This window comes from Notothenia rossii (genome assembly GCF_949606895.1).
Source record: "Notothenia rossii genome assembly, chromosome: 8".
NCBI classification, from domain to species: Eukaryota; Metazoa; Chordata; class Actinopteri; order Perciformes; family Nototheniidae; genus Notothenia; species Notothenia rossii.
The window spans coordinates 6201262-6215026 of NC_136906.1; the positions used below are offsets into that span (position 1 = coordinate 6201262).

The 13765-nt window shown below is 40.9% G+C and overlaps 1 protein-coding gene across 8 annotated transcripts in view; it reads right to left on the reverse strand.

Annotated features, from left to right (window-relative positions):
• srebf2 (sterol regulatory element binding transcription factor 2) overlaps nucleotides 1–13765 on the reverse strand; it is a 37741-nt gene that overhangs the window by 11206 nt on the left and 12770 nt on the right. For 5 of the 8 annotated variants that reach the window (XM_079642573.1, XM_079642570.1, XM_079642572.1 and 2 more), the window contains 11 exons: nucleotides 13071–13220; nucleotides 11426–11719; nucleotides 9549–9663; nucleotides 9258–9409; nucleotides 8380–8587; nucleotides 6991–7166; nucleotides 4707–4956; nucleotides 3223–3392; nucleotides 2182–2353; nucleotides 996–1113; nucleotides 79–188 (listed from right to left, as the gene is read on the reverse strand). In XM_079642573.1, the coding sequence (XP_079498699.1) occupies nucleotides 79–188; nucleotides 996–1113; nucleotides 2182–2353; nucleotides 3223–3392; nucleotides 4707–4956; nucleotides 6991–7166; nucleotides 8380–8587; nucleotides 9258–9409; nucleotides 9549–9663; nucleotides 11426–11719; nucleotides 13071–13220 (1915 nt within the window). The remainder of the gene's footprint in view (nucleotides 1–78; nucleotides 189–995; nucleotides 1114–2181; nucleotides 2354–3222; nucleotides 3393–4706; nucleotides 4957–6990; nucleotides 7167–8379; nucleotides 8588–9257; nucleotides 9410–9548; nucleotides 9664–11425; nucleotides 11720–13070; nucleotides 13221–13765) is intronic. The other 3 variants (XM_079642575.1, XM_079642574.1, XM_079642571.1) reach the window with 1 other exon arrangement.

A 13765-nucleotide genomic window follows, 5' to 3' on the forward strand; every position in this document is an offset into this window, starting at 1 on the left:
TTCGTCCATGCCAACATCCGATGTGATTCATGCTTTATTTGGATTGGGCAGGGTTCGTTCTGTTGGTGTTATTCATACCTGGAGTGGTGGTGTGATTGGGAGGAGTCGAGAAGGGAGGAGGAGGGGAGGGAGAGTCCTCCGTGCAGCTGTTCAACAACTGCAGGAACTCAAGGGCGCTGGAAAACTCCCTGAAAGAGACACACATTCAACAGATCCAGGGTAAGTCATAGAGTGGTGCCACGGTGACGCCTTTTTGAAGGTCGATTCATAAGATAGCATCGCAAGGCTGCTTCTGTAAAAAGCCAATGGGGTTTTTGGCATTTGTAATTTGGATTTTTGCAGATTATAAAGAGACATTTTGTGATTTTTGAAGCGTAAATGCAATTGCCAAAGGTAATATTAAAAAGGAACTACATCACGATCACATGACCACCGCTAAGCTAAAGGTGGCTAATTTTGGTTGTGTTGATGTTTAGTCCATTCATTTAGACACTCGTTAGCAAACACAGTTTTGAGGACATGTAAAAGCTTCAGACGTTCTCCAGTGGGCTGTTTACTGACATATTTTATGTGTATGACAAAACATGAACATATTTTATGCTTGTGTTAACCACAGACCTTACTGTATTTCAGGCATGTAACCCAAACACACATAAAAACAACCATTGAAGCACCCGTTTCGGATTTGTCAGCATACCTGTCTGTACCGACTACCCAGGGAGAGGTCACAGAATTTAAATGAATGTCTGTATTTATGTATCATGTGCTTAGAAGGAAAGGGGTAATGTATGTATGTGTGTGTATGTGAGCAATAACGTGTAGATTTGAGTGGACTGTAAACTGAGGCGGGTGTGATTTTGATGTACATCTCCATGTATGTTATATATTTGTGGAATAAATAAAAAGTTAAAAATAACAAAATATCCATTGACTTTGAGACGAGTGATCCTGGAAGTGCTGAAATGCACACACACTGCTGGTACCCTCTGCCTTACCCAGAGTCGTTGTTGCGTTTCCCAGCTTCAGAGTTGCTCTGCGGCTGGATCAGCGTGTGGACGGCTCTCTCCAGAAGCTTCCTGCAGAAACAGCGGTGCAGCTGGGCGATGGGGTCGGCTGCAGAGAGGAACAGTTATATCGTATCTAATACAGTTATATGATATCTAATACAGTTATATGATATCTAATATGTGTTTATGACCAAGTACCAGGGTTTCCGCTAGGATTCTTTTCTTGCCGGTCAAATGTCCGGAAATAATTTATTTTACCGGACAAATTTGAAACTTACCGGTCATGTTTCAATAATAATAATAATAATAATAATTGTGTAGCAGAGTTTCCGTTAGCAGGTAATTGCCGGACTATGACCGGATATGCTGATGTTTAAAACTCACTTAATGGGAGTCATTTTATATTGCTTCAGTTTATAATCGTAACTGATCGGAAAGTTCAGATTCATTTGTCAATAAAGGATATCTATCTATCGATTTTATTGATTTAAAAAATAGTTGTACGTATTTATTTAAATTGACATGCATCCGCTAAGACAAATAGTCCGTTGTTACTGTTTGAACTAACGTAGCAACGACAGCAACTGCTTCGATAGTGTTTTTGAGGAGCTTTTTGATTACAGATTTGAAAACATCGTTGCTTGCTTTAAAAGTAGCACAATTAATGATGTCAAACCTTGGAAAGTATCTAGATATCCCTGCCCTAATGCCAAAGGAACTGCACACTGAATATGTGTCGCCGTTTGATGTCTATGTCTGGACCGCTGCTTAAAAAGGACGGTTTCTGCCCCGTTATTTCTCCTCTGTTTTCTTGTTGCTCTTGTCTTGTCAGTTAGATTTTTACCACAGGGATAAATAAAGATCCATCTTATCTTATAATAGCACACAGCATTTTAAGCACATAGTTTAGTACCAAATAAATAGTTTATATATGCATTCATAAATAAGGGAACTAGCTATCAATCATACACAAGGTCATCTGTATGTGAATTAGAATATCTGGCAATATCATTAGGATTTATGTAAAGAAGCTGGATGTACCCTAACACGTTTGATGTCATGAGTTTACTTTTGATAAAAAAAGTAAACAAAACACTACTTAAAACTTTGTGTTCATTTTGAAATTCACTTGAATAAAAGAGTAAAATAGCCTCTGGGTGTGTTTGCCTCATACCTGGGTCTCTCTGAGAAGTGTACACGCCGTCGCTGCTGTCCGACTTCACCGACCAATCACAGCTCAGGAAGAACTGCCTCCCCAGCGGCGTGAAGAGCCAGCGCAGGCAGTCAGGGATGGACTTGCCCTCTGATTGGTTGGCCACACTCTCTGCACAACTCAACAGATAACCCTGGGGGATAAACGGGTAAGAAAATATGATGTTGATGAAAAGAAAACTCATCATAAGTGGGGAAGTGTTTACATTCTGACTCATTTCCAGGTTAAGGACTCATTCCTGCACCCTCTATTCAGAGGACTGTACAAGTAGCTCAAACTACTTTACTTCAACAACTTGTACCACTCAAAAAATACTCCAATTCATCAATTAGTTATGATCTGTTGTGAGGAAAGTCAGTTTAATTTGGTTTGAATATGTATTTAGTCTACAGAATGAGAAAAACTCTGGATTTATAACTTCCTGTGTGGTCCAGGTGAATAAGTGCTGAACGCCCCAAACAGGTTCCCAGTCGTGACTTATTTAGACTGTCCTTGTTTCATCAAGCTGCTGTGTGTGTGTGTGTGTGTGTGTGTGTGTGTGTGTGTGTGTGTGTGTGTGTGTGTGTGTGTGTGTGTGTGTGTGTGTGTGTGTGTGTGTGTGTGTAAAAAAAGTCCTTGATTAGAGAAATTAGTGGCATGTGGTTTTGGAAGAGTAGCCTGGGTTTAACATTTTATGCATGAACGCAAATTGCTTAATTGTATTTTAAGTAGTCCTATGTGTGTGTGTGTGTGTTCTTGCGATGGTGGTGCCCCCACTGAGGCGCAGCAGGATCTGCTGGCAGTCCTGCAAGGAGCGCCGGTCTCCCACCCGCTCCAGGTGGTATGGATGCTTGTGCTTGTGTATATGTGTGCGTGTGCGCGTGTGTGTGTGTGTGTGTGTGTGTGTGTGTGTGTGTGTGTGTGTGTGTGTGTGTGTGTGTGTGTCTGTGTGTGTATAGAGGGAGGAGTAACAGTGCTCTATTGGATACCACAGTCATAAGATGGAGCTGATGAGAGACTCACAGGCAGGAAGGAGAGATGATGGCCCAGGATGGTGCGCAGAGCGGTGGCTGCGGTGACGTAGATCTGGGTCAGCTGGGCCGGGGCCATCTTGGTCTGAGCGCTCTCGCTGAGGTTGACGGCGTTTAGAGAAACAGAGAGAGCCCACAGGCTGCTGCGCTGAGACAGCTTCCCTATAGAGAGAGAGAGAGAGAGAGAGAGAGAGAGAGAGAGACTGTGTGACTCAAAGTGGGCAATCATATCTGCTGTCAATCATGTCAAATACAGTGTGTTGTTGTTTCTTATAATAAACGACGTATTCCTTTTCCCTAAACTGTACACTGATATCTTTAATAATAACCACTCACCAAATATTGTGGTATTCACATATATATATATATTGGGGATAAAATGTGCACATTTTTACTTTAACTTCTTATGTTTATAAACATATTGTTATTTATTGAAATATGCACATTTTCTTAAATGTATAAACATATTTGTTTTATATTTTATTACATTTTTTAACCTTTATTGCACATTATTACTTTACTTCTTATTTTTACATTAAAGGTCACCTGTCATGCTATTTTTAGGGAATAGTATAGGTCTCAGATATATAGAAATATATAAAAATGTCTATAAAGTGTTTTGCTCAAAATACCAAACTGATCACCCATTCTAGCCATGCCTCATATCCCTCTATTTCACTTCCTGTTTCAAAAGTGCTGATTTGGGGAATAAAGCTTTATTAAAAATAAATAAAAAAGTTGGGTGCTGAGCTCATGTGTGACCCGGCAGCTACTGTCTAAACTAAATACTGCCGTGATGAAACTCCATATCATGGATTATCAAGGAGTGTTTCTGAAACAGTATGGAGCTCAAAGGCTTTCTCTCTTGCCGGTTATACCACAAGGTGAGTTCCTTTTTACTTCCTGCTTCTTCACACACATGCTCTCCAGTACAGGTTAGCTCTGAGTGTTAGCGATGCTAATGTAAACACCGACCATATTACGTCCAAAACAGTCGGCCATTGTTTCTGATAGCAACATTTCTGATAGGGCCGTGGGTCCACATTTCAGATATTACGTCATATCGGACGCAAATCTGGATCAGCTCCGTTGTAGCCCCGTTTTTAGAGATTTGGGTACGGAGGAAAAGAGAGGGGGTTTTATTTCCTGACGCTGCGTGAGTTCCCTGAGACACCGGGGACACATCTTTATGTATAAAAGACATCACAAAGTGCATTTTGCATGATAGGTCCCCTTTAAGGTAGTTACTATTATTTATTGCAAATCTAATTTAAACAATTTCACTTTACTTTCATGTTTTTCTATATTTTTATTCTATATATTTGCACATTATTATTATTTATTACAACTTCTTATGCCTAAATTTAAAGAAAAAGATAATAATATTAAGTGATTAATCCCTTGTGTCTTCATCCCACCTCTCCCCCCCCTCACCCTCTCCCCCCCCTCACCCTCTCCCCTCTCCTCCCTCCTCACCTGTGAGTTGCAGCTGACTCAGCTGGTGGTAAACCAGCGCAGCGTCCTTCGCACTGGTCCTCGCCTCCTCGCCCTCATGTTTCCCCCCCACCTGACGGACCAGCCAGCCCAGAGGAATCGGGCGGTGCAGGACGTAGCGGACCACGTTCCAGCTGAGCGAGCACACCAGGTCCAGGTTGGAAGAGGGAAGGGCTCGAGTCAACACGGAGAGGCAGGTTTCTAAACTCCCCATCGCTGCCGTGTAATCTCCCTGCAGGAGAAAGGAGGCAAGGCAAGTTTATTTATACAGCACCTTTCAACACAAGGCAATTCAAAGTGATTTAGACAAATGACAGACATTAAACACATAGTAGAAACATTAAAAAGCAAAGATAATGAAATGTGAATAACAGGTACATGAATACGAGTTACAGAGCAGTGTGAGATGTGAATAGTTTAATTAAAATCAGCGACAAAAATAAAGTCTTCAGCCTGGATTTAAAAGTAGTCAGAGTTGCAGCGGACCTTCAGGTTTGTTCCAGATATTTGACCCCTAACCAAATGCTCACATTCCTCGACCCCTACTCTTCCCGTGAGATGATAGTGACAGTTTTCTAACCTTTTTATATTCCTTTCATCCTTCTCTTTCATCCATTTTGAATCCCCAGACAACACATGTCCCCTGTTTTACTGTTACCCAAACCCATCTTTGATATTTAAACCTGTGTTAAGACTGAATCTATGGCCTTCAAACCAGAAGGGAAAACCGAAAGCTGATCAGTATTCAGAGCAGACTGACAGGCAGGCGATGAAGGTCATTACATCTGAAAGCTCATATTTGAACAAATGCTTAAAATAAACCAATGAAGGGGCTAAACTTAGACTTCAAGACGGTGAGAATCAAAGCAAACTGGGTGAAGTGAGAAATCTTCAAATATGATTCTTCAAACACGTCAAAAACTGGAAACTAAATATTAAAAAGATCCCAAATTCGCAGCCTGCCACATGGAATCTGAGTCGTGTGATCATTACTTCCTATATTTGGAAATGCTACCTCTTGAGAAGTGAACTGAACACAAAACTCTTATGCCAGGTTAAAATACATTTTAATAGGCTGGCAATTTGTTTTCTTGGTTTCTTTAAAGCTGGGGTAAGAAATATATTTAAATCATTGGGACACAATTCCCAAATAGCCGTAATGTATTACAGAACAAATGACAGTGAGTGATCATAAAGGGCTTTACAGGCCCACAAGCTTGGAAAGTAAACAGGAGGGTAATTCTACAAAAAGGTTTTGCTGCAACGGGATTATAATAATGGAAATAAAACTCGTCCAACTCGAGGTTGTCGTTGTTGTTTTGCATTTTCTAGACAGCTACCTACCCTGGGGATCTCTTGAATTACCTGATTAATAATAATAATGATAATATATTTGATTCAAGGCGCCTTTCATGACACCCAAGGACCCCGTACACTTTGTTGAATATTCTAAGAGGTAAAAGCAACAGAACATGATACAAACACAAACTTACCATCATGGCAATTAAAGTGGGCACAAATGATAGGGAGAGGTTATTCAGAGCAGTGTTCATTTCGTCAACGAAAACTATGACAGAAAATGTTCGTCAATGACCTTTTTTACAAGACTAAGACGAGACGATGACGAGCTGAAAATAGATTCTTGATAACGAAAACTATGACGAAATGTATATTTAGTTTTCGTTGACGAGACGGGACTAAGGTGTTAATGGTGGACTATCGGACATTCAAAACGCAGCATATTTTCCCCCAAGTGTCCATCTTGTCTGTCAAAATATATCTTACGTTTCTAGCTTGCAATATCATTATTTCCGCTCTCTTCACTCCAGAAGAGCGATCTCCCTGTGTCTCTCTGTGTGCGGGGGGCGGGGCCTAACAGACACGCTGCAGCGGACACAGAGATCTGCCGGGGACGGAGCGTTAAGAGAGTATAGAGACATATTTTGATTAAAAATGTAATTTTTCATCGACTAAAAGTTGACTAAAACGTGACTAACACTTTTTGAGTTTGTCGACTAAAACTACGAAGGATAGGAATGACTCAAATGTGACTAAAACTAATAACCATTTTCGTCTAAAGACTAAGACTAAATCAAAAACAGCTGCCAAAATGAACACTGATTCAGAGCACTACAGTGAGTATGCTGTTATACTGTAATATATATGAATGTTATATTCATGCATATATATTACAGAAAGGTTATGATGGATTTTTGTCCCAACATAACGAAGGAAAACTCTGGAAACATGTCTGGTCTGTCCTCACCCTTTTGAGATGCAGGTCTGCTTGTTTGCGATGCCTCCAGAAGGACACAGATTTCGGGGAGTGCAGCGGTGTGACGGGCTCCCACAGATAGAGCACCCTCACACACCCCCACACCGCCCCCACCCCACTCAGCACCCACACCATCACCCACGGCAACAGGCAGCGCAGCCAGGATCCTGGAGGATGAGAAGAAATGCGGTTACGGTCATTTTACATTTTAGAAGACATCACAACCAAGTGCTGGGTCAAAAATTCAACTCGAGACTTATAGGATCAATAAAGATCGACGATATACGATAATGGCTTTCCAATGACTGTTTATGATACAGAAAAAAAAGGAATGAAAGCTCAAAAGATAAAGACAAGTTTAAGGAAACCCTGAAAAAAAAAAAAAACGTTATCAAGTTTGATTTAAATTGTTATATTTACTGTGTTTATGACTTAAGAACAGCGGAAAAATGTTGTTTAAAATGTTTCTGACTTATAAATTCAAGTCATTTCCATTTTTATAACCTCAGATTTTAACAAGAACTTGTCTGGCATTCTCACCATTAAAGGTCCTCTATTATACTGTTTTTCATCAATATAGTACAGGTCTCAAATATACACAGAGCCTGTCTCTGATTGGCTGAAACACCAAACAGATCATTGCAGCATTACCCATAATCCCCTCTGTTTCAGCCCTGTTTCAAAAGTACTGATTCTCTGTCTGTTACTTTAGATGAAAATAAGGAGCCCCTCCCCACGCCCCTCTGAGAGAGATTTGGTTAAAAAGAACTCAATGGTGCTCTAGGAGGAGATTCAGATGATAAGGTGGGGGGGGGGGGGGGGGGGTTACCTTGGTTGCTGATTGGCTAATGGTTACACAAGACAAAACATCGTTATGACATCATAAAGTTGCCAAAATCTGATCAGCTCATTTTTCAGACAGGTTTTTATAGAAATGGATCAAAAAGAGAGAGAATCTTTGTTCCTGGAACTTTCAGAGTCTCTTTCCACAGAGGGGACACATGTTGATGTAGAAGAGACAGGAAGAAGAGGGGACACATGTTGATGTAGAAGAGACATGAAGAAGAGGGGACACATGTTGATGTAGAAGAGACATGAAGAAGGGGGGACACATGTTGATGTAGAAGAGACATGGAGAAGAGGGGACACATGTTGATGTAGAAGAGACATGAAGAAGAGGGGACACATGTTGATGTAGAAGAGACATGAAGAAGAGGGGACACATGTTGATATAGAAGAGACATCAACATGTGTTATATTGTTATATTTTCTGTGTTTGATATTTAATATGAGCTGAAAAAGACTTTTAGCACATGTTCCAACACGTCTTAGATTTTGCCATGAACCTCGAAACAAACTACCGGACCACCGATTACTCACCAAAGTCCTGAGTGGGACTGGGGAACCACCAGACGAGCGTTCTGGACGGCCCGTGGCCCGGAGAGAGGCCGGGACTCCCCGAGGCCTCGGAGCCCAACATGGAGGGCAGAGGGTTCAGAGAGAGGCAGAAGAAGGTGAGAGCGCAGAGAAGGAGACGAGAGCCGTCCATCACGCCCACCGAGGAGGGAGAGTCTGGCTCACTCTTCAACTGGGAAAGAACAGGTTAACGATAATGAGTAATTATACTTTCAAATGACTTTTTACATTGGCTTTTTTTTGTATACTTGAGATGTGTGTGATGTGTTCTGTTCTTATGTTTGTTCCTTTCAGGACTCCACGTGGTCTGTGTTTTGTTTTTATGTTGACCTAACATTTCTGCCTCATGTGGTTATTGTATTCATGTTTCTGTGCTCTTAAGTTCAACTTTTGTTCTTTCTTGTGAAGCACTTTGTGAATTCTATTTCTGTGAAAGGTGCTATACGAAATAAACATGTTATCATTAAATAAATAGAATAATTAGAATAAATAATGTATTTTATAATAATAATATTTTTCTTTTTTTCCCCCTCTTGTTTATTTCATTGTTATTTTACATCACATTTTCTAACTTTTTTTATTATTAGTTTTAATTATCTATTATTCTTTTTAATTTTTTTATTATAGCACTGGTCACTATTACAGCTAACATTACAGTTATTTGAATGTCAAGACTCAGATCAATACAAGGAGGATATTGCCAATTTAGAAATAACTTAAAAAGGTATTCTGGGTCTGTGTTTTCATGGACACTTCATTAAAGCCATGCTATTTGGTATCCTGATTTGAGAGACACAAGCAAGATTTTGTTCTACCACAACTCTAAAGCTAAGGTGTGTTACCTGGTCGTGGTCCAGCAGGGGGCTGCCGGGCTCTGAGTCCACACAGTAGGGAGAGAACTGGGAAGGAGAACCAGAACCAGAGTCCGAGGCCGGAGGAGACATCATCACGATCTCCTCCTTCATCTCCACATCTTCCGAGCGAATCACTGTTTCTGAGATAAAGAGAGAGAGAGAGAGAGAGGGAGAGAGAGAGAGAGAGAGAGAGAGAGAGAGAGGGAGAGAGAGAGAGACTCAATGACATCCCTACAGATCACACTCCACTTCTAAACATTCACTTTGTAAATCACTCACTGTTCTTCTGGTTGCCCATCTTTAGCGCCATGTTCTCCTGCCGCAGCTTCTGATTGGACGACTGCAGGTATCTGATGTAGTCGATGGCCTTCTTCAGCACTCCTGATTTGTGCATCTGGGAAACAGGGCATAACAGGATGTTGGGATTAATTGGAGAATTCAGTGGATTATTTGAAACATTTAATAAACACTAAAACAATTAATGTTACATTTGCTTGATATATTTATTAAATGTAATAATGATGAAAGGCCTTTAAATGCCACACTACTGGTATTAAAGGTCCCCTATTAGACTGTTATTCATCAATATATTACAGGTCTCAGATATATCCAGAGCCTGTCTCTGATTGGCTGAAACACCAAACAGATCATTGCAGCATTACCCATAATCCCCTCTGTTTCAGCCCTGTTTCAAAAGTGCTGATTCTCTGTCTGTTACTGTAGATGAAAATAAAAAGCCCCTCCCCGAGCCACTCTGAGAGACATTTGGTTACAAAGAACTCAATGGTGCTCTAGGAGGAGATTCAGGTGATAAGGTGGGGGGGGGGGGGTTTACCTTGGTTGCTGATTGGCTAATGGTTACACAAGACAACACATCGTTATGACATCATAAAGTGGGCAAAATCTGATCAGCTCATTTTCAGACAGGTTTTTATAGAAATGGATCAAAAAGAGAGAGAATGTTTGTTCCTGAAACTTTCAGAGTCTCTTTACACAGAGGGGACACATGTTGATGTAGAAGAGACATGAAGAAGAGGGGACACATGTTGATGTAGAAGAGACATGAAGAAGAGGGGACACATGTTGATGTAGAAGAGACATGGAGAAGAGGGGACACATGTTGATGTAGAAGAGACATGAAGAAGAGGGGACACATGTTGATGTAGAAGAGACATGAAGAAGAGGGGACACATGTTGATGTAGAAGAGACATGAAGAAGAGGGGACACATGTTGATGTAGAAGAGAAATGAGGAAGAGGGGACACATGTTGATGTAGAAGAGACATGGAGAAGAGGGGACACATGTTGATGTAGAAGAGACATGAAGAAGAGGGGACACACGTTGATGTAGAAGAGACATGAAGAAGAGGGGACACACGTTGATGTAGAAGAGACATGAAGAAGAGGGGACACACGTTGATGTAGAAGAGACATGAAGAAGAGGGGACACATGTTGATGTAGAAGAGACATGAAGAAGAGGGGACACATGTTGATGTAGAAGAGACGTGAAGAAGAGGGGACACATGTTGATGTAGAGGAGACATGAAGAAGAGGGGACACATGTTGATGTAGAGGAGACATGAAGAAGAGGGGACACATGTTGATGTAGAAGAGACATGAAGAAGAGGGGACACATGTTGATGTAGAAGAGACATGAAGAAGAGGGGACACATGTTGATGTAGAAGAGACATGAAGAAGGGGGGACACATGTTGATGTAGAAGAGACATGAAGAAGAGGGGACACATGTTGATGTAGAAGAGACATGGAGAAGAGGGGACACATGTTGATGTATAAGAGACATGGAGAAGAGGGGACACATGTTGATGTAGAAGAGACATGGAGAAGAGGGGACACATGTTGATGTATAAGAGACATGGAGAAGAGGGGACACATGTTGATGTATAAGAGACATGGAGAAGAGGGGACACATGTTGATGTATAAGAGACATGGAGAAGAGGGGACACATGTTGATGTAGAAGAGACATGGAGAAGAGGGGACACATGTTGATGTATAAGAGACATGGAGAAGAGGGGACACATGTTGATGTAGAAGAGACATGGAGAAGAGGGGACACATGTTGATGTATAAGAGACATGGAGAAGAGGGGACACATGTTGATGTATAAGAGATATGAAAAAGCTTCATAGCTACCTTTAAGAGACCCACCTTGGCATCGTTTCCCATGACAAGGTCCCTGAGCTCCAGGATCTTGTCGTTGATGGAGGAGCGGTATCTCTTCTCGATGATGTTGTGAGTCGTCCTCCTCTCTCCCTCCTTCACCACCCCCCCCGGGCCGATCATCCCCCCCATCATCTGGCTCTGATCCATCATGGTTCTGGCTCCCGTGTTGCTGTGGGCGGAGCCTGGCTGCAGCTGTTTGATTGGCAGCTTGTCTCCGCTCATCATGACGGGGACGGTGGTCAGGATGTTGCTGCTCATCAGCGTCTGGGGAAAATCAAGAGCAGTACGTTAGTTTTCAGTGTGGGACGGAAACTGTGTTTTCAACCCTCAAATATCAGTGGTGGGATGCAAGTACAATTACAAAGTACTGTACTTTTTACTAATGCTGTCAAAATTATCGCGTTAACGGCGGTAATTAATTTTTTGAATGAATTGCGTTAAAATATTTTACGCATATAACGCATGTGCAGAATGGCTCGCCCCATACATCCCACCAGCGGCAGCGCCAGGGTATGGCTGGGTAGGCTACACCCATACCAAGAAATGGCTTAGCCCCACCATGAAAAATGATGTTAAAGTTAGCTAAATAAAGTCCGCCAACTCGCGGAGTAAATCACACAGACAGCAGTTAGTAAGATTGATTTCAGTAGTCACTTATCTGGAAATACCGAAGACCAGAAACGGTTTTTAAAACTTTTATCACGTAGTGATCGTCTTCTCAATAAAACATCTTTGATAATGTCTTCTGGCCAATCAGAATCAAGATAACGGTGTGGTGTTGTTGTTGCAGGAAGTCCCGACGGAGAATACTTTTGCTGTAGTACATCTCTATATACATCGATACAACAAATAAGACCCCACGGTTTGATGATTGATAGGTGTGTGGGCTGTCTTTCATTTTGACACACAGAACAATGTTATAATAAACATACATACTGTATGTATGTTAAATGGATATATCCGCCTTCTTTCATTTATCTTTCCATTCCCACAACAATATACATAAAGAAATGGCATATTTTGGACATAGTTCAAACGTTGATTAATCATGATTAATTAATGTTTAAACTGTGATTAATCTGATTTGACAGCCCTAGTAAAAACACAATTGCACTTTACTTGTCTGTTTCTATTGTATGCTACTCTATACTTCTACCCCACTACATTTCAGAGGCATATATCAAGCTTTTTGCACTTTTAACACAAAGTTACTGCCTACTTTTTACACATAAATTCTATAATAATATAGTACTGTAATAAAAGACCAATTAGTCATAATGAGTAGTTTTGAGTACATTTAGCTAAATATACCTCTGCACTTCTACATAACATTTTGAATTCAGGACATTTGTCGTCAAAAGTTTAAATACACTTGTATTTCATAACAGTCTTGACTTTTCAATAATTCCTACAACTCTTATTGTTCTGTGATAGAGTGATTGGAGCACATACTAAATGAAGTTTGGTTCTTTTATGAATTTATAATGTGTCTTCTGAAAATGTGATCAAACTGCATATTGGAGCATTAAGTGTTTCTACTTTTGGCTTTGTTGAGGATCTAGTCCCTCTTCCACCTTTGCTAATAACATCAAACATGAATGCTGTGTCTGCGTACCGGGACTTGCAGAGCGGTGTTCTGCATGGGCGTGGTCAGGGTTGTGATCCCCGGGCTCTGCATGGTCGACAGAACCTGCGTGCCGTCTGGTTTCAGTGTCGTCAGAACCAGAGAGTCCGTCTTCAGGATCTGAGGCTGCTGCATCAGAACCTGAGGGAAACACATGGAAATCATGGTACAATGATAAAGTAAGGGATAATGCGGGTTTTATTTTTCATATTATATTTTTACTATATCATAACTTAGTACTTTTTTCTTAACATAGGTAACATTAAGCTGTCTGTGGCTCTTTCCTGCTGTAACGATGCAAATGTCCCCTCTGTGGGACCAATAAAGATATTCTGATTCTGATATAAGCCGGAGCCAGCCCATTTAGGGCTTTGAAACATGATAATAATAATAATACATGTTATTTATATAGAGCTTTTCCTGGTGCTCAAAGCGCTCATTATATGAATATCACTGCCTCACTCATCCTTCTGTATGTAATACGTTGGAATGACGACGTGCAAATGTCAATGCAAGGTATTTATATTTGTATACAAGATGTTTAAAAGGTCAAAACATTGGCACTAAGGTCTCCTGTGCCTCTACACAGCAACAATGATTTGTGTATGAGATATCTTTTGCTCTAACAAGGGAAAGATAGTTAGAAATATTGATCTTTTATAACCAAACATCAGCTAAAAAACCCA